The sequence below is a fragment of the Pseudophryne corroboree genome, chromosome 3, assembly GCF_028390025.1.
Source record: "Pseudophryne corroboree isolate aPseCor3 chromosome 3, aPseCor3.hap2, whole genome shotgun sequence".
NCBI lineage: Eukaryota > Metazoa > Chordata > Amphibia > Anura > Myobatrachidae > Pseudophryne > Pseudophryne corroboree.
In genome coordinates this window covers 455416589-455437373 of record NC_086446.1, presented here as the reverse complement: position 1 = coordinate 455437373, position 20785 = coordinate 455416589, and the positions used below count along the sequence as shown (strand labels likewise).

The window sequence follows — 20785 nt, the reverse complement described above, 5'->3', positions numbered from 1 at the left end:
TAGGTCCTCCTCAGCCAGGGTGTCAAACTTGTAGAATTTAGCAAATGTGTTTGACCCCGACCAAGTAGCTGCTCGGCAAAGTTGTAAAGCAGAGACCCCTCGGGCAGCCGCCCAAGAAGAGCCCACCTTCCTCGTGGAATGGGCTTTCACTGATTTAGGATGCGGCAGTCCAGCCGCAGAATGTGCAAGCTGAATCGTACTACAGATCCAGCGAGCAATAGTCTGCTTAGAAGCAGGTGCACCCAACTTGTTGGGCGCATACAGGATAAAGAGCGAGTCAGTCTTCCTGACTCCAGCTGTCCTGGAAACATAAATTTTCAGGGCCCTGACTACGTCCAACAACTTGGAAGCCTCCAAGTCTTTTGTAGCCGCAGGCACCACGATAGGTTGGTTCAGATGAAAAGCTGATACCACCTTAGGGAGAAACTGGGGACGAGTCCTCAATTCTGCCCTATCCATATGGAAAATCAGATAAGGGCTTTTACATGACAAAGCCGCCAATTCTGATACACGCCTGGCCGAGGCCAAGGCCAACAACATGACCACCTTCCACGTGAGATATTTCAATTCCACGGTTTTAAGTGGCTCAAACCAATGTGACTTTAGGAAATCCAACACCACGTTGAGATCCCAAGGTGCCACTGGAGGCACAAAAGGGGGCTGAATATGCAGCACTCCCTTAACAAAAGTCTGAACTTCAGGTAGTGAAGCCAGTTCTCTCTGGAAGAAAATCGATAGAGCCGAAATCTGGACCTTAATGGAACCCAATTTAAGGCCCATAGTCACCCCTGACTGCAGGAAGTGCAGAAAACGGCCCAGCTGAAATTCCTCCGTTGGGGCCTTCCTGGCCTCACACCACGCAACATATTTTCGCCAAATGCGGTGATAATGGTTTGCGGTCACTTCTTTCCTAGCTTTAATCAGCGTAGGAATGACTTCCTCCGGAATGCCCTTTTCCTTCAGGATCCGGTGTTCAACCGCCATGCCGTCAAACGCAGCCGCGGTAAGTCTTGGAACAGACAGGGCCCCTGCTGCAGCAGGTCCTGTCTGAGCGGCAGAGGCCATGGGTCCTCTGAGATCATTTCTTGAAGTTCCGGGTACCAAGCTCTTCTTGGCCAATCCGGAACAATGAGTATAGCTCTTACTCCTCTTCTCCTTATTATCCTCCGTACCTTTGGTATGAGAGGAAGAGGAGGGAACACCCACGGTGTCACTAGAGCGTCCACAGCTATCGCCTGAGGGTCTCTCGACCTGGCGCAATATCTTTCTAGCTTTTTGTTTAGGCGGGACGCCATCATGTCCACCTGTGGCTTTTCCCAACGGTTTACAATCAGTTGGAAGACTTCCGGATGAAGTCCCCACTCTCCCGGGTGGAGGTCGTGTCTGCTTAGGGAAGTCTGCTTCCCAGTTGTCCACTCCCGGAATGAACACTGCTGACAGTGCTAACACGTGATTTTCCGCCCATCGGACAATCCTTGTGGCTTCTGCCATCGCCGTCCTGCTTCTTGTGCCGCCCTGTCGGTTTACATGGGCGACTGCCGTGATGTTGTCTGACTGGATCAGTACCGGCTGGTTTTGAAGCAGGGGTTTTGCCTGACTTAGGGCATTGAAAATGGCCCTCAGTTCCAGAATATTTATGTGTAGGGAAGTCTCCTGACTTGACCATAGTCCTTGGAAGTTTCTTCCCTGTGTGACTGCCCCCCAGCCTCGAAGGCTGGCATCCGTGGTCACCAGGACCCAGTCCTGTATGCCGAATCTGCGGCCCTCCTGAAGATGAGCACTTTGCAGCCACCACAGCAGAGACACCCTGATCCTTGGAGACAGGGTTATCAGCCGATGCATCTGAAGATGCGATCCGGACCACTTGTCCAACAGGTCCCACTGAAAGGTTCTTGCATGGAACCTGCCGAATGGAATTGCTTCGTAGGAAGCTACCATCTTTCCCAGGATCCGCGTGCAGTGATGCACCGACACCAGTTTTGGTTTTAGGAGGCCTCTGACTAGAGATGACAGCTCCTTGGCCTTCTCCTCCGGGAGAAACACTTTTTTCTGTTCTGTGTCCAGAACCATCCCCAGGAACAGTAGACGTGTCATAGGGACCAGCTGTGACTTTGGAATATTTAGAATCCAGCCGTGCTGTTGTAGCACCTCCCGAGATAGTGCTACACCGACCAACAACTGCTCCCTGGACCTCGCCTTTATCAGGAGATCGTCCAAGTACGGGATAATTAAAACTCCCTTCTTTCGAAGGAGTATCATCATTTCGGCCATTACCTTGGTAAATACCCTCGGAGCCGTGGATAGACCAAACGGCAAGGTCTGGAATTGGTAATGACAATCCTGTACCACAAATCTGAGGTACTCCTGGTGAGGATGGTAAATGGGGACATGCAGGTAAGCATCCTTGATGTCCAGCGATACCATGTAATCCCCCTCGTCCAGGCTTGCAATAACCGCCCTGAGCGATTCCATCTTGAACTTGAATTTTTTTATATATGTGTTCAAGGATTTCAAATTTAAGATGGGTCTCACCGAACCGTCCGGTTTCGGTACCACAAACATTGTGGAATAGTAACCCCGTCCTTGTTGAAGTAGGGGCACTTTGACTATCACCAGCTGGGAATACAGCTTGTGAATTGCCTCTAACACTGCCTCCCTGCCTGAGGGAGTTGTTGGCAAGGCAGATTTGAGGAAACAGCGGGGGGGAGACGTCTCGAATTCCAGCTTGTACCCGAGATACTACTTGAAGGATCCAGGGATCCACCCGTGAGCGAGCCCACTGATTGCTGAAGTTTTTGAGACGGGCCCCCACCGTACCTTGCTCCGCCTGTGGAGCCCCAGCGTCATGCGGTGGACTTGGAGGAAGCGGGGGAGGACTTTTGCTTCTGGGAACTGGCTGTATGCTGCAGCTTTTTCCCTCTACCTCTGCCTCTGGGCAGAAAGGACGCGCCTTTAACCCGCTTGCCCTTATGGGGCCGAAAGGACTGTACCTGATAATACGGTGCTTTCTTTGGCTGTGAGGGAACATGGGGTAAAAATGTAGACTTCCCAGCTGTTGCTGTGAAACGAGGTCCGAGAGACCATCCCCGAACAACTCCCCACCCTTATAAGGCAAAACTTCCATGTGCCTTTTAGAATCTGCATCACCTGTCCACTGCCGAGTCCATAACCCTCTCCTGGCAGAAATGGACATTGCACTTATTTTAGATGCCAGCCGGCAAATATCCCTCTGTGCATCTCTCATGTATAAGACTGCGTCTTTAATATGCTCTACGGTTAGCAATATAGTGTCCCTGTCTAGGGTATCAATACTTTCCGACAGGGAATCTGACCACGCAGCTGCAGCACTGCACATCCATGCTGAAGCAATAGCTGGTCTCAGTATAATACCTGTGTGTGTATATACAGACTTCAGGATAGCCTCCTGCTTTCTATCAGCAGGTTCCTTTAGGGCGGCCGTATCCGGAGACGGTAGTGCCACCTTCTTTGACAAGCGTGTGAGCGCTTTATCCACTCTAGGGGATGTTTCCCAACGTGACCTATCCTCTGGCGGGAAAGGGTACGTCATTAGTAACCTTTTAGAAATTACCAGTTTCTTATCGGGGGAAGCCAACGCTTCTTCACACACTTCATTTAATTCCTCAGATGGAGGAAAAACTACTGGTAGTTTTTTCTCTCCAAACATAATACCCTTTTTTGTGGTACCTGGGGTAACATCAGAAATATGCAACACAATTTTCATTGCCTTAATCATGTAACGTGTGGCCCTATCGGAAGTTACATTAGTCTCATCGTCGTCGACACTGGAGTCAGTATCCGTGTCGACATCTGTGTCTGCCATCTGAGGTAGCGGGCGTTTTAGAGCCCCTGATGGCTTTTGAGACGCCTGGGCAGGCACATGCTGAGAAGCCGGCTGTCCCATATTTGGTATGTCGTCAAACCTTTTATGTAAGGAGTCGACACTGTCGCGTAATTCCTTCCACATAGCCATCCACTCAGGTGTCGACCCCGCAGGGGGTGACATCACATTTATCGGCATCTGCTCCGCCTCCACGTAAGCCTCCTCATCAAACATGTCGACACAGCCGTACCGACACACCGCACACACACAGGGAATGCTCTGACAGAGGACAGGACCCCACAAAGCCCTTTGGGGAGACAGAGAGAGAGTATGCCAGCACACACCAGAGCGCTATATAACACAGGGATTAACACTATAACTGAGTGTTTTCCCTTATAGCTGCTTATATATATATATATATATATTGCTGCGCCTAAATTTAGTGCCCCCCCTCTCTTTTTTACCCTTTTGAAGCTTGAAACTGCAGGGGAGAGCCAGGGAGCGATCCTTCCAGCGGAGCTGTGAGGGAAAAATGGCGCCAGTGTGCTGAGGGAGATAGCCCCGCCCCTTTTTCGGATTACTTTTCTCCCGCTTTTTTTATGGATTCTGGCAGGGGTATTTATCACATATATAGCCTCTGGGACTATATATTGTGATTTTTTGCCAGCCAAGGTATGAATATTGCTGCTCAGGGCGCCCCCCCCCCCCCCCCCCAGCGCCCTGCACCCATCAGTGACCGGAGTGTGAGGTGTGCATGAGGAGCAATGGCGCACAGCTGCAGTGCTGTGCGCTACCTTGTTGAAGACCGAAGTCTTCTGCCGCCGATTTTCAGGACCATCTTCATGCTTCTGGCTCTGTAAGGGGGACGGCGGCGCGGCTCCGGGACCGAACGATCGAGGTCGGGTCCTGTGTTCGATCCCTCTGGAGCTAATGGTGTCCAGTAGCCTAAGAAGCCCAAACTATCTCCAATCAGGTAGGTTCGCTTCTTCTCCCCTTAGTCCCTCGTAGCAGTGAGTCTGTTGCCAGCAGATCTCACTGAAAATAAAAAAACTAAAATATACTTTCTTTTCTAGGAGCTCAGGAGAGCCCCTAGTGTGCATCCAGCTCAGCCGGGCATAAGATTCTAACTGAGGTCTGGAGGAGGGTCATAGTGGGAGGAGCCAGTGCACACCAGGTAGTCCTAAAGCTTTCTTTAGTTGTGCCCAGTCTCCTGCGGAGCCGCTATTCCCCATGGTCCTTACGGAGTCCCAGCATCCACTTAGGACGTCAGAGAAAAGTGGATAATAGAGACCTTGCATGGGTATACAGTTTGACACTGCATATGAACCTTCACGCACTCTCACCTCTGGGGTCATGCGACTGATTGTGGAAAGGTCGTAGCCTGCAGATAAAAAGTTTCCAACGTACATGTCCAGCTGGAAACTACGAAGCCAGCAATAGATGAGTTCTGCATCCTATGAATCACAGTAAGACAAAGTGTCAATGAGATGCTGAAATGGAGAAGAGAAGGTGTTGTGTAGGTGGAAGGTGTTAGCTTGGCTTAAGTTCTCTATCTACTACTAATAGATTTACATTCTTCTGAGAAACTAAAAAGTAGAATTATATGCACATTCTCATATAGTTGAAAAGAGTGGGACCCTAGTACTGTCTCCAAATACTATTATCTCCCTTTCCACCTTTCAACAAAGTTCCTGTAAGAGTACCAAGGATGATGCAATTTAATTCACAAAAGGTCTTACCAAATTTTGTTTGCCCTTTAAAGCAATTATACATTTTTGGATTAATATATTTGTAATAATAAGAATTTACTTACCGATAATTCTATTTCTCGGAGTCCGTAGTGGATGCTGGGGTTCCTGAAAGGACCATGGGGAATAGCGGCTCCGCAGGAGACAGGGCACAAAAAAGTAAAGCTTTACTAGGTCAGGTGGTGTGCACTGGCTCCTCCCCCTATGACCCTCCTCCAGACTCCAGTTAGGTACTGTGCCCGGACGAGCATACACAATAAGGGAGGCATTTTGAATCCCGGGTAAGACTCATACCAGCCACACCAATCACACCGTACAACTTGTGATCTAAACCCAGTTAACAGTATGACAACAGAAAGGGCCTCTTAAAGATGGCTCCTTAACAATAACCCGAATTAGTTAACAATAACTATGTACAAGTATTGCAGATAATCCGCACTTGGGATGGGCGCCCAGCATCCACTACGGACTCCGAGAAATAGAATTATCGGTAAGTAAATTCTTATTTTCTCTATCGTCCTAAGTGGATGCTGGGGTTCCTGAAAGGACCATGGGGATTATACCAAAGCTCCCAAACGGGCGGGAGAGTGCGGATGACTCTGCAGCACCGAATGAGAGAACTCCAGGTCCTCCTTTGCCAGGGTATCAAATTTGTAAAATTTTACAAACGTGTTCTCCCCCGACCACGTAGCTGCTCGGCAGAGTTGTAATGCCGAGACCCCTCGGGCAGCCGCCCAAGATGAGCCCACCTTCCTTGTGGAGTGGGCTTTTACAGTTTTAGGCTGTGGCAGGCCTGCCACAGAATGTGCAAGTTGAATTGTGTTACAAATCCAACGAGCAATCGACTGCTTAGAAGCAGGTGCGCCCAACTTGTTGGGTGCATACAATATAAACAGCGAGTCAGATTTTCTGACTCCAGCCGTCCTTGCAATGTATATTTTTAAGGCTCTGACAACGTCCAACAACTTGGAGTCCTCCAAGTCGCTAGTGGCCGCAGGCACCACAATAGGTTGGTTCAGATGAAATGCTGATACCACTTTAGGGAGAAAATGCGGACGAGTCCGCAGTTCTGCCCTATCCGAATGGAAGATTAGATAAGGACTTTTATAAGATAAAGCCGCCAATTCAGATACTCTCCTGGCAGAGGCCAGGGCTAGTAACATAGTCACTTTCAATGTGAGATATTTCAAATCCACCTTTTTCAATGGTTCAAACCAATGGGATTTGAGGAAATCTAAAACTACATTTAGATCCCACGGTGCCACCGGAGGCACCACAGGAGGCTGTATATGCAGTACTCCCTTGACAAAAGTCTGGACCTCAGGGACAGAGGCCAATTCTTTTTGGAAGAATATTGACAGGGCCGAAATTTGAACCTTAATGGATCCCAATTTGAGACCCATAGATAATCCTGATTGCAGGAAATGTAGGAAACGACCCAGTTGGAATTCCTCCGTCGGAACCCTCCGATCCTCGCACCACGCTACATATTTTCGCCAAATGCGGTGATAATGTTTCACGGTGACTTCCTTCCGTGCCTTAATCAAGGTAGGAATGACTTCTTCTGGAATGCCTTTCCCTTTTAGGATCTGGCGTTCAACCGCCATGCCGTCAAACACAGCCGCGGTAAGTCTTGAAAAAGACAGGGACCCTGCTGTAGCAGGTCCCTTCTCAGAAGTAGAGGCCACGGTTCGTCCGTGAGCATCTCTTGAAGTTCCGGATACCAAGTCCTTCTCGGCCAATCCGGAACCACTAGTATTGTTCTTACTCTTCTTTGCCGTATGATCTTCAATACCTTTGGTATGAGCGGCAGAGGAGGAAACACATACACTGACTGGTACACCCAAGGAGTTACCAGTGCGTCCACAGCTATTGCCTGTGGATCTCTTGACCTGGCGCAATATTTGTCCAGTTTCTTGTTGAGGCGAGACGCCATCATGTCTACAATTGGTCTTTCCCAACGGTCTATTAACATGTTGAATACTTCTGGATGTAGACCCCACTCTCCCGGATGAAGATCGTGTCTGCTGAGGAAGTCTGCTTCCCAGTTGTCCACGCCCGGGATGAACACTGCTGACAGTGCTATCACGTGATTCTCCGCCCAGCGAAGAATCTTGGCAGCTTCTGCCATTGCACTCCTGCTTCTTGTGCCGCCCTGCCTGTTTACATGGGCGACCGCCGTGATGTTGTCCGACTGAATCAACACCGGCTTTCCTTGCAGGAGAAGTTCCGCCTGGCTTAGAGCATTGTAGATTGCTCTTAGTTCCAGAATGTTTATGTGAAGAGACTTTTCCAGACTCGTCCATACTCCCTGGAAGTTTCTTCCTTGTGTGACTGCTCCCCAGCCTCTCAGGCTGGCGTCCGTGGTCACCAGGATCCAATCCTGAATGCCGAATCTGCGGCCTTCTAATAGGTGAGCCTTCTGCAACCACCACAGAAGTGACACCCTTGTCTTTGGTGACAGGGTTATTCGCAGGTGCATCTGCAGATGCGACCCTGACCAATTGTCCAACAGATCCCTTTGGAATATTCTTGCATGGAATCTGCCGAATGGAATTGCTTCGTAAGAAGCCACCATTTTTCCCAGGACTCTTGTGCATTGATGTACTGACACTTTTCCTGGTTTTAGGAGGTTCCTGACCAGATCGGATAACTCCTTGGCTTTTTCCTCTGGAAGGAAAACCTTTTTCTGAACCGTGTCCAGAATCATTCCTAGGAACAGCAGACGAGTTGTCGGGATTAAATGGGATTTTGGAATATTCAGAATCCACCCGTGTTGTCTTAGCACCTCTTGAGATAGTGCTAAAGCTGTCTCCAGCTGTTCTCTGGACCTTGCCCTTATTAGGAGATCGTCCAAGTATGGGATAACTAATACGCCTTTTCTTCGAAGAAGAATCATCATCTCGGCCATTACCTTGGTAAAGACCCGAGGCGCCGTGGACAATCCGAACGGCAGCGTCTGAAACTGATAGTGACAGTTTTGAACAATGAACCTGAGGTACCCCTGGTGTGCGGGGTAAATCGGAACGTGTAGATACGCATCCTTGATGTCCAAGGATACCATAAAGTCCCCTTCTTCCAGGTTCGCTATCACTGCTCTGAGTGACTCCATCTTGAACTTGAACTTTTTTATGTAGAGGTTCAAGGACTTCAGATTTAGAATAGGCCTTACCGAGCCATCCGGCTTCGGTACCACAAATAGAGTGGAATAATACCCCTTTCCTTGTTGTAATAGGGGTACTTTGACTATCACCTGCTGAGCGTACAGCTTGTGAATGGCTTCCAACACCCTCTCCCTTTCGGAAGAGACGGTTGGTAAGGCAGACTTCAGGAAACGATGAGGAGGATCCGTCTCTAATTCCAACCTGTACCCCTGAGATATTATCTGCAGGATCCAGGGGTCTACCTGCGAGTGAGCCCACTGCGCGCTGTAATTTTTGAGACGGCCCCCCACTGTCCCCGAGTCCGCTTGAGAGGCCCCAGCGTCATGCTGAGGTTTTTGCAGGAGCCGGGGAGGGCTTCTGTTCCTGGGAAGGAGCTGCCTGTTGGTGTCTCTTCCCTCTTCCTCTGCCTCGTGGCAGGTACGACAAGCCCTTTGCTCTCTTATTTTTGTAGGAGCGAAAAGGCTGCGGTTGAAAGGTCGGTGCCTTTCTCTGTTGGGGAGTGACTTGAGGTAAAAAAGTGGATTTCCCGGCAGTAGCCGTGGCCACCAAGTCTGATAGACCAACTCCAAATAACTCCTCCCCTTTATACGGCAAAACCTCCATGTGACGTTTTGAATCCGCATCGCCTGTCCACTGTCGTGTCCATAAGGCTCTTCTGGCTGAAATGGACATAGCACTCATCCGAGATGCCAGTGTGCAAATATCCCTCTGTGCATCACGCATATAGATAAATGCATCCTTTATTTGTTCTAACGACAGTAAAACATTGTCCCTATCTAGGGTATCAATATTTTCAATCAGGGATTCTGACCAAACTACTCCAGCACTGCACATCCAGGCAGTTGCTATAGCTGGTCGTAGTATAACACCTGCATGTGTGTATATATTCTTTTGAATAACTTCCATCTTTCTATCTGATGGATCCTTAAGTGCGGCCGTCTCAGGAGAGGGTAACGCCACTTGTTTGGATAAGCGTGTGAGCGCCTTGTCCACCTTAGGGGGTGTTTCCCAGCGCGCCCTAACCTCTGGCGGGAAAGGGTATAATGCCAATAACTTTTTTGAAATTATCAACTTTTTATCAGGAGCAACCCACGCTTCATCACACACGTCATTTAATTCTTCTGATTCAGGAAAAACTGTTTGTAGTTTTTTCACACCATACATAATACCCTGTTTTACGGTATCTGTAGTATCAGCTAAATGTAACGTCTCCTTCATTGCCAAAATCATATAACGTGTGGCCCTACTGGAAAATACGTTTGAATTTCTACCGTCGTCACTGGAATCAGTGCCCGTGTCTGGGTCTGTGTCGACCGACTGAGGCAAAAGGCGTTTTACAGCCCCTGACGGTGTTTGAGGCGCCTGGACAGGCATTAATTGATTGTCCGGCCGCCTCATGTCCTCAACTGACTGTTTAAGGGAAGATAAACCATCACGTAATTCCACAAATAAAGGCATCCATTCTGGTGTCGACCCCCTGGGGGGTGACATCTGCATATTTGGCAATTGCTCCGCCTCCACACCAATATCGTCCTCATACATGTCGACACCACGTACCGACACACACCGCAAACTCACAGGGAATGCTCTAATGAAGACAGGACCCACTAGCCCTTTTGGGGAGACAGAGGGAGAGTCTGCCAGCACACACCACAAAACGCTATATATACAAGGGATATCCTTATATTAAGTGCTCCCTTATAGCTGCTTTAATATATATATATATAGCCATTAATGTGCCCCCCCTCTCTGTTTTACCCTGTTTCTGTAGTGCAGTGCAGGGGAGAGACCTGGGAGCCGTTCTGACCAGCGGAGCTGTGACAGAAAATGGCGCCGTGTGCTGAGGAGATAGGCCCCGCCCCTTTTTCGGCGGGTTCTTCTCCCGCTATTTTTCCAGTCAGGCAGGGGTTAAATATCTCCATATAGCCCCTATGGGCTATATGTGAGGTATTTTTAGCCTTGTATAAGGTTTATATTTGCCTCTCAGAGCGCCCCCCCCCAGCGCTCTGCACCCTCAGTGACTGCCCAGTGAAGTGTGCTGAGAGGAAAATGGCGCACAGCTGCAGTGCTGTGCGCTACCTTATGAAGACTGAGGAGTCTTCAGCCGCCGGTTTCCGGACCTCTTCACGCTTCAGCATCTGCAAGGGGGTCGGCGGCGCGGCTCCGGGACCGGACTCCACGGCTGGGCCTGTGTTCGATCCCTCTGGAGCTAATGGTGTCCAGTAGCCAAGCAGCAAATCCACTCTGCATGCAGGTGAGTTTACTACTTTCCCCCTAAGTCCCACGTTGCAGTGATCCTGTTGCCAGCAGGACTCACTGTAAAGAAAAAAACCTAAACTAAACTTTCTCTAAGCAGCTCTTTAGGAGAGCCACCTAGATTGCACCCTTCTCGTTCGGGCACAAAATCTAACTGGAGTCTGGAGGAGGGTCATAGGGGGAGGAGCCAGTGCACACCACCTGACCTAGTAAAGCTTTACTTTTTTGTGCCCTGTCTCCTGCGGAGCCGCTATTCCCCATGGTCCTTTCAGGAACCCCAGCATCCACTTAGGACGATAGAGAAAAATGTTATTGTGAAACCCAGTTATATAGACAATTCCTTGGGAACCATTCGTGATCTGTGACTTTAGAGCTGTCTGGCATCTCCAGATTATATTTTAAACTCGGTAGCCCTGGTGTGTCTGTGAAAGGGTGGTAGGTGCATTAGTCATGGTGCTATGAATTAGGTCATGGCAGCGCATTCAGACTCTTGGGGCTGGTGTCATCATGAGAAGTTGTGCCTATAAATACGATTTTTAATAAGCTCTTGTTTTAATTGCGGAAACCAATTATGACCATTTATTATTAATTTTCATCCTTACACAAGGATGTTGATTGCCTGCCTTGTTTCTTTGTTAGAGGCAAGGGAGTTTTATTGGACAAAATAGCATTGGCTGAAACCACAACAGTTGGCATTACACAAGAAAATAAAAAAGTTACATTATATTAAACATATGGTCAGCGGGTGGCAGGGAGATTTGGAGACAGGAAAACAAATAGGTAAGTGAATGTCTGGAGCCGATTTAGAATAAAATATCGTGAGGAGTAGAAGGACTTAAAATCTGAAAAGTAAAAGAAGTGGTGTAACTGCAAGGATTAGATACAAACAGTAAACTAAATAACAACATTAAATAATAAAGGAGTAAACTAAAGTAAAGGGGTTGCAAAAATAAAACAGATCTAGCAAAGGGGGTGCAGCTCATGATTGAATTTGAGGCCATTAGAGATGTGTTAAACATTACTGACACACCACCTGAGCAGGCTGAGGATGCTTACTTCACAGACAATAAGAAAGCCTTGCTAACCTTCCCTGCGTCTAAAGAATCAAACGCTTTATTTGAAAAATCCTGGGAAACCCCGGAGAAAAAATTCCAGATTCCCAAGTGGGTTCTGGTTGTCTTTCCTTTCCCTGAGGATAGAAAACTATGGGAAAACCCGCCCATAGTTGACGCATCTGTCTCCAGACTGTCAAAAAATTTGGTTTTACCTGTCCCTGGAACTACCGCTTTAAAAGAACCGGCCGATCATAAGATTGACACTACACTCAAATCCATATACACTGCTTCAGGGGTGGCCTTAAGGCCTACTATTGCCTGTGGATGGATTTCTAAAGCTATAGTAAAGTGGTCAGGCACATTACTAGAGGACTTAGGTACAATGGATAGAACTGACATTGACCTGTTTTCACGTAATATACAGGATTCTGCGGATTCATGTTGGAATCCATGAAGGACCTGGGTACAATGAATGCAAGGATATCTTCCATGTCGGTCTCAGCTCGCAGGGGACTCTGGTTACGCCAATGGTCTGCAGAAGCGGAATCCAGGAGAAGTGTGGAGAACCTACCCTACACAGGTCAGGCTCTCTTTGAGGAAGCGTTGGATGCGTGAATTTCCACAGCAACCGCGGGTTAGTCACCTTTTCTTCCCTCAGCTACGCCTTCTGCGAAGAAACCCTTTTCCCCTCTGCATCACAGTCCTTTCGGACCGCTAAGACAAAAAAGTCCAAGCCTCCTACCACCTTCTTTAGATGTGGGCGGGCAAAATCCAAAAAGCCTGCACCTGCAGGTTCCCCAGGACCAAAAGCCTGCTTCTGGTACCTCAAAATCCTTAGCATGACGGTGGACCACACAGCCTAGAGGACGGGCTGGTGGGGGCGAGACTCAGACGTTTCAGCCACGTCTGGCTGTCATCCGGCCTGGATCCCTGGGTACAGGATATTGTGTCCCAGGGGTACAGACTGGAGTTTCAAGAACCCCCCGCCTCACCGATTCAGGAAGCCATCCAAAAATTGGAAAAGTCAGGGGTCATTGTTCCAGTTCCACCTCTTATGCAAAACATGGGATACTATTCAAATCTTTTCGTGGTACCAAATCCGGATGGTTCGGTCAGACCAATTTTGAACTTGAAATCACTAAACCCTTATCTAAGGGAGTTCAAGTTCAAAATGGAGTCTCTAAGAGCGGTGATCTCAGGTCTGGAGTGGGGGGGGGGGGGTTTCTGGTATCCCTGGATGGCAGAGATGAAGGTTCTCCTCCACAGACAGGGAGTGAACATAATTCCATATCTGGACGATCTGCTGATAAAGGCGTCGTCCAGGGAGAAGCTGTTGCAGTCCATTGCTCTCACGACTCGTCTGCTCAGGGACCATGGTTGGATCCTGAACCTTCCAAAGTCACATTTGGAGCCGACAAGGAGATACTCTTTCCTGGGGATGATCCTTGACATGGAAGCGCAGAGGGTGTTTCTACCGGTGAAGAAAGCGTTGGTGATACAAGATATGGTCCGGGATGTCCTGAAGCCAGCCCGGGTATCGATTCATCAGTGCATTCGCCTTCTGGTGAAGATTGTTGCCTCTTACGAGGCTCTACAGTTCGTAAGATTTCATGCTCGATCCTTCCAACTGGATCACCTAGATAAGTGGTCGGGTTATCATCTACATATGCACCTGAGGATACGTCTGTCACCGAAAGCAAGGATTTCACTCCTCTGGTGGCTGCAAATGCCTCACCTTCTGGAGGGCCGCAGGTTCAGGATTCAGGACTGGATCCTTCTAACCATGGATGCAAGTCTCCGGGGATGGGGCACAGTCACTCAAGGGGAAACCTTCCAGGGAAGGTGGTCAAATCTGGAATCCAGTCTTCCAATAAACATTCTGGAACTAAGAGCCGTGTACAACGGTCTTCTCCAAGCGATACACCTTCTGCGAGATCGGGCTATTCAAGTACAGTCGGACAATGTGATGACGGTAGCCTACATAAACAGACAGGGCAGAACGAAGAGCAGAGCTGCAATGTCAGAGGTAACAAAAATTATCCTCTGGGCAGAAAAGCATGCGGTGGCACTGTAAGCAATCTTCATTCCGGGAGTGGATAACTGGGAAGCAGACTTCCTCAGCAGACACGATCTCCATCCAGGAGAGTGGGGCCTCCATCCGGAGGTGCTCACGGAGGTGACAGATCTTTGGGGTGTACCTCAAATAGATATGATGGCCTCCCGTCTCAACAAGAAGCTTCAGAGGTATTGTTCCAGGTTAAGAGACCCGCAAGCAGTGGCGGTGAATGCCCTGGTGACTCCGTGGGTGTTCCAGTCGGTGTACGTGTTTCCTCCACTTCCACTCTTTCCAAGGATTCTAAAACTCACAAGGAGAACGAGAGTTCAGGCAATCCTCATTGCTCCAGACTGGCCAAGAAGGGCTTGGTACGCGGATCTTCTGGATCCACTGTTTGAAGATCCGAGGCCTCTTCCTCTTCGGAAGGATCTGCTGCAGCAGGGGCCTTTCGATTATCAAGACTTACCGCGGCTACGTTTGACGGCATAGATGTTCAACGCCAGATATTAGCTCGGAAGGGCATTCCGAACAAGGTTATTCCTACCCTGATACAGGCTAGGAAATTTGGAAAAAGTATGTATCTTGGTGTGAATCCAAGAAGTTTCCTACGGTGGAGTTTCAACTGGGACAGTTTCTCCTCTTCCTGCAAGCAGGTGTGGATATGGGCCTGAGGTTGGAATCCGTGAAGGTCCAGATTTCTGCCTTATCCATTTTCTTCCAGAAACAGCTGGCTTCCCTCTCTGAGGTTCAGACTTTTTTGAAAGGTGTTCTGCACATCCAGCCCCCCTTTGTGCTGCCTACGGCACCCTGGGATCTTAACGTGGTGTTATAGTTCCTCCAATCAAAATGGATTGAGCCTCTACAGGAGGTTGAGGTCAAGTTTATCATGTGGAAGGCTGTCACTTTGTTGGCCTTAGCTTCTGCTAGACGTGTGTCGGAGTTGGGCGCTTTGTCTTGTAAAAGCCCCTACTTGGTCTTCCATGAAGATAGAGCTGAGCTCCGGGCATGTCAGCAGTTCCTTCCGAAGGTTGTGTCGGCATTTCATATCAACCAACCTATTGTGGTGCCAGTTGCTACTGACTCCGCAATGTCATCAAAGTCCTTGGATGTTGTAAGGGCTCTGGAAATCTATGTGAAGAGGACTTCTCGTAACAGAAAATCGGACTCTGTTTGTCATGTATGATCCCAAGAAACTTGGGTATCTTGCTTCTAAGCAGACAATCTCTCGCTGGATCAGGTTCACTATCCAGCATGCGTATTCTATGGCAGGATTGCCGTGTCCAAAATCTGTTAAGGACCACTCTACTCATAAGGTAGGTTCTTCCTGGGCGGCTGCTCGGGGTGTCTCAGCTATACAGCTTTGCCGAGCGGCTACTTGGTCTGGGTCGAACACGTTTTCTAAGTTCTACAAGTTCGATGCTTTGGCCTCTGAGGACCTAAAGTTTGGTCAATCAGTCCTGCAGGAGCCTCCGCGCTCTCCCTCCCGTTCTGGGATCTTTGGTACATCCCTATGGTACTAATGTGGACCCCAGGATCCTCTAGGACGTTAGAGAAAATAGGATTTTAATTACCTACCAGTAAATCCTTTTCTTGTAGTCCGTAGAGGATGCTGGGGTCCACATTAGTACCATGGGTACAGACGGGTCCACTAGGAGCCACTGGCACTTTAAGAGTTTAATAGTGTGGGCTGGCTCCTCCACCCGTGTGTATACCCCCCTCTTTCATGGAGGCTGTATTTATACTAAAATATATATATATATATATATATATATATATATATATATATATATATAGAGAGAGAGAGATCCAAAAAGAACAGCGGCACTCGAGGATTTTGATGAAGTAATCAAATTGTATTCGAAAAAATGTTTACAGAAAAGCCAACGTTTCGGGGCTTACATGCCCCTTTGTCAAGGTGTGTTGACAAAGGGGCATGTAAGCCCCGAAACGTTGGCTTTTCTGTAAACATTTTTTCGAATACAATTTGATTACTTCATCAAAATCCTCGAGTGCCGCTGTTCTTTTTGGATCTCTACATTGCTGCTACCACAGAAGGCACCGGGGTACTTGAACGCCAGTCAGGAGAGTGCCAGTCCCATTTGGGATACATACATATATATATATATATATATATATATATATATATATACCAAAAGATTGAAGAAGCAGGGAGCGCCAATAGTGCATTAAAAGAGTACAATGATTTTTATTTTAAAAATCCAGATCGGTTACAAGTAAAAAACCCGTACCATAAAAGGCGGTCAAACCACCGCTCGTATAACCAGCATATGATTTTACCCCACTGTGCAAAGCAGCATTCTCAGTTTCAAATCCAAAACTTGGGCGTGGTCTGACGTTTTGGATTTGAAACTGAGAATGCTGCTTTGCACAGTGGGGTAAAATCATATGCTGGTTATACGAGCGGTGGTTTGACCGCCTTTTATGGTACGGGTTTTTTACTTGTGACCGATCTGGATTTTTAAAATAAAAATCATTGTACTCTTTTAATGCACTATTGGCGCTCCCTGCTTCTTCAATCTTTTGGCAGGACTACCACCCGTTCGGGATCGGGTAACATTGGGGAAGCGACAGCTGGAAGTTCCAGAAGTGCACACTGACAAGTCTTTTCTTTACCAAACAATATTGGCTGTCAGCGAGTTTGAGGAACATTGCTTCTTGTTCAATTCTCTGGAATTGTAGTTCCACGGGACTATATATATATATATATTATATATATATATATATATATATATATATATATATATATATATATATATATATATATATACATATACACATATACACATATATATATATATATATACACATATATATATATATATATATATATATATAAAAGAAAGTTTATTACCTTGTTGTTTGCGCTCATACTATCTGTCTATATATATATCTATATCTATCTATCTATCTATATCTATATCTATATATATATATATATAAAATAAGATTTTACTCACCGGTAAATCTATTTCTCGTAGTCCGTAGTGGATGCTGGGGACTCCGTAAGGACCATGGGGAATAGACGGGCTCCGCAGGAGACTGGGCACTCTAAGAAAGATTTAGTACTACTGGTGTGCACTGGCTCCTCCCTCTATGCCCCTCCTCCAGACCTCAGTTAAGGAAACTGTGCCCGGAAGAGCTGACATTATAAGGAAAGGATTTTGGAATCCAGGGTAAGACTCATACCAGCCACACCAATCACACCGTATAACTTGTGATAAACTTACCCAGTCAACAGTATGAACAACAACAGAGCATCAACAATGGATGCCCACATAACATAACCCTTTATTAAGCAATAACTATGTACACGTATTGCAGAAAATCTGCACTTGGGACGGGCGCCCAGCATCCACTACGGACTACGAGAAATAGATTTACCGGTGAGTAAAATCTTATTTTCTCTAACGTCCTAGTGGATGCTGGGGACTCCGTAAGGACCATGGGGATTATACCAAAGCTCCCAAACGGGCGGGAGAGTGCGGATGACTCTGCAGCACCGAATGGGCAAACACCAGGTCCTCCTCAGCCAGGGTATCAAACTTGTAGAACTTAGCAAATGTGTTTGTACCCGACCAAGTAGCTGCTCGGCAAAGCTGTAATGCCGAGACCCCTCGGGCAGCCGCCCAAGAAGAACCCACCTTCCTAGTGGAATGGGCTTTCACGGATTTTGGATGCGGCAAACCAGCCGCAGAATGAGCCTGCTGAATCGTGCTACAGATCCAGCGAGCAATGGTTTGCTTTGAAGCAGGAGCACCCAGCTTGTTGGATGCATACAGGATAAACAGCGAGTCAGTCTTCCTAACTCCAGCCGTCCTGGCTACATAGATCTTCAAAGCCCTGACTACATCAAGCAACTTGGAATCCTCCAAGTCACGAGTAGCCGCAGGCACCACAATAGGTTGGTTCAAATGAAAAGATGACACCACCTTCGGCAGAAATTGCGGACGAGTCCGTAATTCTGCCCTGTCCATATGGAAAACCAGATAGGGGCTTTTACATGACAAAGCCGCCAATTCTGACACACGCCTAGCCGAAGCTAAGGCCAATAGCATGACCACCTTCCACGTGAGATACTTTAGCTCCACGGTCTTAAGTGGCTCAAACCAGTGGGATTTCAGGAAACCCAACACCACGTTGAGATCCCAAGGTGCCACAGGTGGCACAAAAGGGGGCTGAATATGCAGCACTCCCTTAACAAACGTCTGAACTTCAGGAAGAGAAGCCAGTTCCTTTTGAAAGAAAATGAATAGGGCCGAAATCTGGACCTTTATGGACCCCAACTTCAGGCCCATAGTCACTCCAGACTGTAGGAAGTGCAGGAACCGACCCAGCTGGAATTCCTCTGTACGGGCCTTCCTGGCCTGACACCAGGCAACATATTTTCGCCATATACGGTGATAGTGTCTTGCTGTCACGTCCTTCCTAGCCTTTATCAGCGTAGGAATAACTTCCTCCGGAATACCTTTTTCCGCTAGGATCCTGCGGTCAACCGCCATGCCGTCAAACGCAGCCGCGGTAAGTCTTGGAACAGACATGGCCCCTGTTGCAACAGGTCCTGTCTGAGAGGCAGAGGCCACGGGTCCTCTGTGAGCATTTCTTGCAGTTCCGGGTACCAAGTCTTTCTTGGCCAATCCGGAACAATGAGTATTGTTCTCACTCCTCTTCTTCTTACGATTCTCAGCACCTTGGGTATGAGAGGAAGAGGAGGAAACACATAGACCGACTGGAACACCCACGGTGTTACCAGTGCGTCCACAGCCATCGCCTGAGGGTCTCTTGACCTGGCGCAATACCTTTGTAGCTTTTTGTTGAGACGGGACGCCATCATGTCTACCTGTGGCAGTTCCCATCGATTTGTAATCTGAGTGAATACTTCGTGATGAAGTCCCCATTCTCCCGGGTGGAGGTCGTGCCTGCTGAGGAAGTCTGCTTCCCAGTGGTCCACTCCCGGAATGAACACTGCTGACAGTGCTTGCACAAGATTCTCCGCCCAACGAAGAATCCTGGTGGCTTCTGCCATCGCCACTCTGCTTCTTGTGCCGCCCTGGCGGTTTACATGAGCCACTGCGGTGATGTTGTCTGACTGAATCAGCACCGGTTGGTTTCGAAGCAGAGGCTCCGCTTGACTCAGGGCGTTGTATATGGCCCTTAGTTCCAGGATATTTATGTGCAGACAAGCCTCCCGACTTGACCACAACCCTTGGAAGTTTCTTCCCTGAGTGACTGCCCCCCACCCTCGGAGGCTCGCATCCGTGGTCACCAGGACCCAGTCCTGTATGCCGAACCTGCGGCCCTCGAGAAGGTGAGCACTCTGTAGCCACCACAGAAGAAGATTCGATCCGGACCACTTGTCCAACAGATGCCGTTGAAAGATCCTCGCATGGAACCTGCCGAAGGGAATGGCTTCGTATGAGGCCACCATCTTTCCCAGGACTCGCGTGCAGCGATGCACCGACACCTGTTTTGGTCTTAAGAGGTCTCTGACTAGAGTCACGAGCTCTTGAGCCTTCTCCGCCGGGAGAAATACCTTCTTCTGGTCCGTGTCCAGAATCATGCCCAGAAAAGGCAGACGCGTTGTAGGAATCAGCTGCGACTTTGGGATATTCAGAATCCAGCCGTGCTGTTGCAACACTTCCTGAGAGTGTGCTACGCTGATCAGCAACTGCTCTCTGGACCTCACCTTTTTTGAGGAGATCGTCCAAGTATGGGATAATTGTGACTCCTTGCTTTCGAAGGAGCACCATCATTTCTGCCATTACCTTGGCAAATATTCTCGGTGCCGTGGAGAGCCCAAACGGCAACGTCTGGAATTGGTAATGACAGTCCTGTACCACAAATCTGAGGTACTCCTGATGAGGTGGATAAATGGGGACATGCAAGTAAGCATCCTTGATGTCCAGAGACACCATAAAATCCCCCTCTTCCAGGCTTGCAATGACTGCTCTGAGCGATTCCATTTTGAACTTGAATCTTTTCAGATAAATGTTCAGGGACTTTAAATTCAATATGGGTCTGACCGAACCATCCGGTTTCGGTACCACAAACATTGTGGAATAGTATCCTCTTCCCTGTTGAAGGAGGGGAACCTTTACCACCACCTGCTGGAGATATAACTTGTGAATTGCCTCTAACACTACTTCCCGTTCCATGGGGGAAGCTGGCAGGGCCGATTTGAGGAATCCCAGCTTGTATCCCTGAGACACAATCTGTATAGCCCAGGGATCCACCTGTGAGCGAACCCACTGGTGGCTGAAATTTCGGAGACGCGCCCCCACCGCTCCTGGCTCCTGTGGAGCCCCAGCGTCATGCGGTGGATTTAGTGGAAGCCGGGGAGGACTTCTGTTCCTGGGAACTAGCTGTATGGTGCAGCTTCTTTCCTCTACCCCTGCCCCTGGCAAGAAAGGACGCACCTCTGACCTTCTTGCTTCTTTGTGATCGAAAGAACTGCATTTGGTAATACGGTGCTTTCTTAGGCTGTGAGGGAATATATGACAAAAAGTTTGACTTCCCAGCCGTAGCTGTGGAAACTAGGTCCGAGAGACCGTCCCCAAACAATTCCTCACCCTTGTAAGGTAACACCTCCATGTGCTTTTTGGAGTCGGCATCACCTGTCCATTGCCGAGTCCACAGGACCCTTCTGG

At 48.3% G+C, this 20785-nt stretch overlaps 1 protein-coding gene across 5 annotated transcripts in view; it reads right to left on the bottom strand.

The window, feature by feature from the left end:
* Positions 1-20785, bottom strand: part of CASKIN2 (CASK interacting protein 2) — a 69296-nt gene that overhangs the window by 6780 nt on the left and 41731 nt on the right. For all 5 annotated transcript variants that reach the window (XM_063960624.1, XM_063960622.1, XM_063960625.1 and 2 more), the window contains one exon: positions 5185-5295. In XM_063960624.1, the coding sequence (XP_063816694.1) occupies positions 5185-5295 (111 nt within the window). The remainder of the gene's footprint in view (positions 1-5184; positions 5296-20785) is intronic.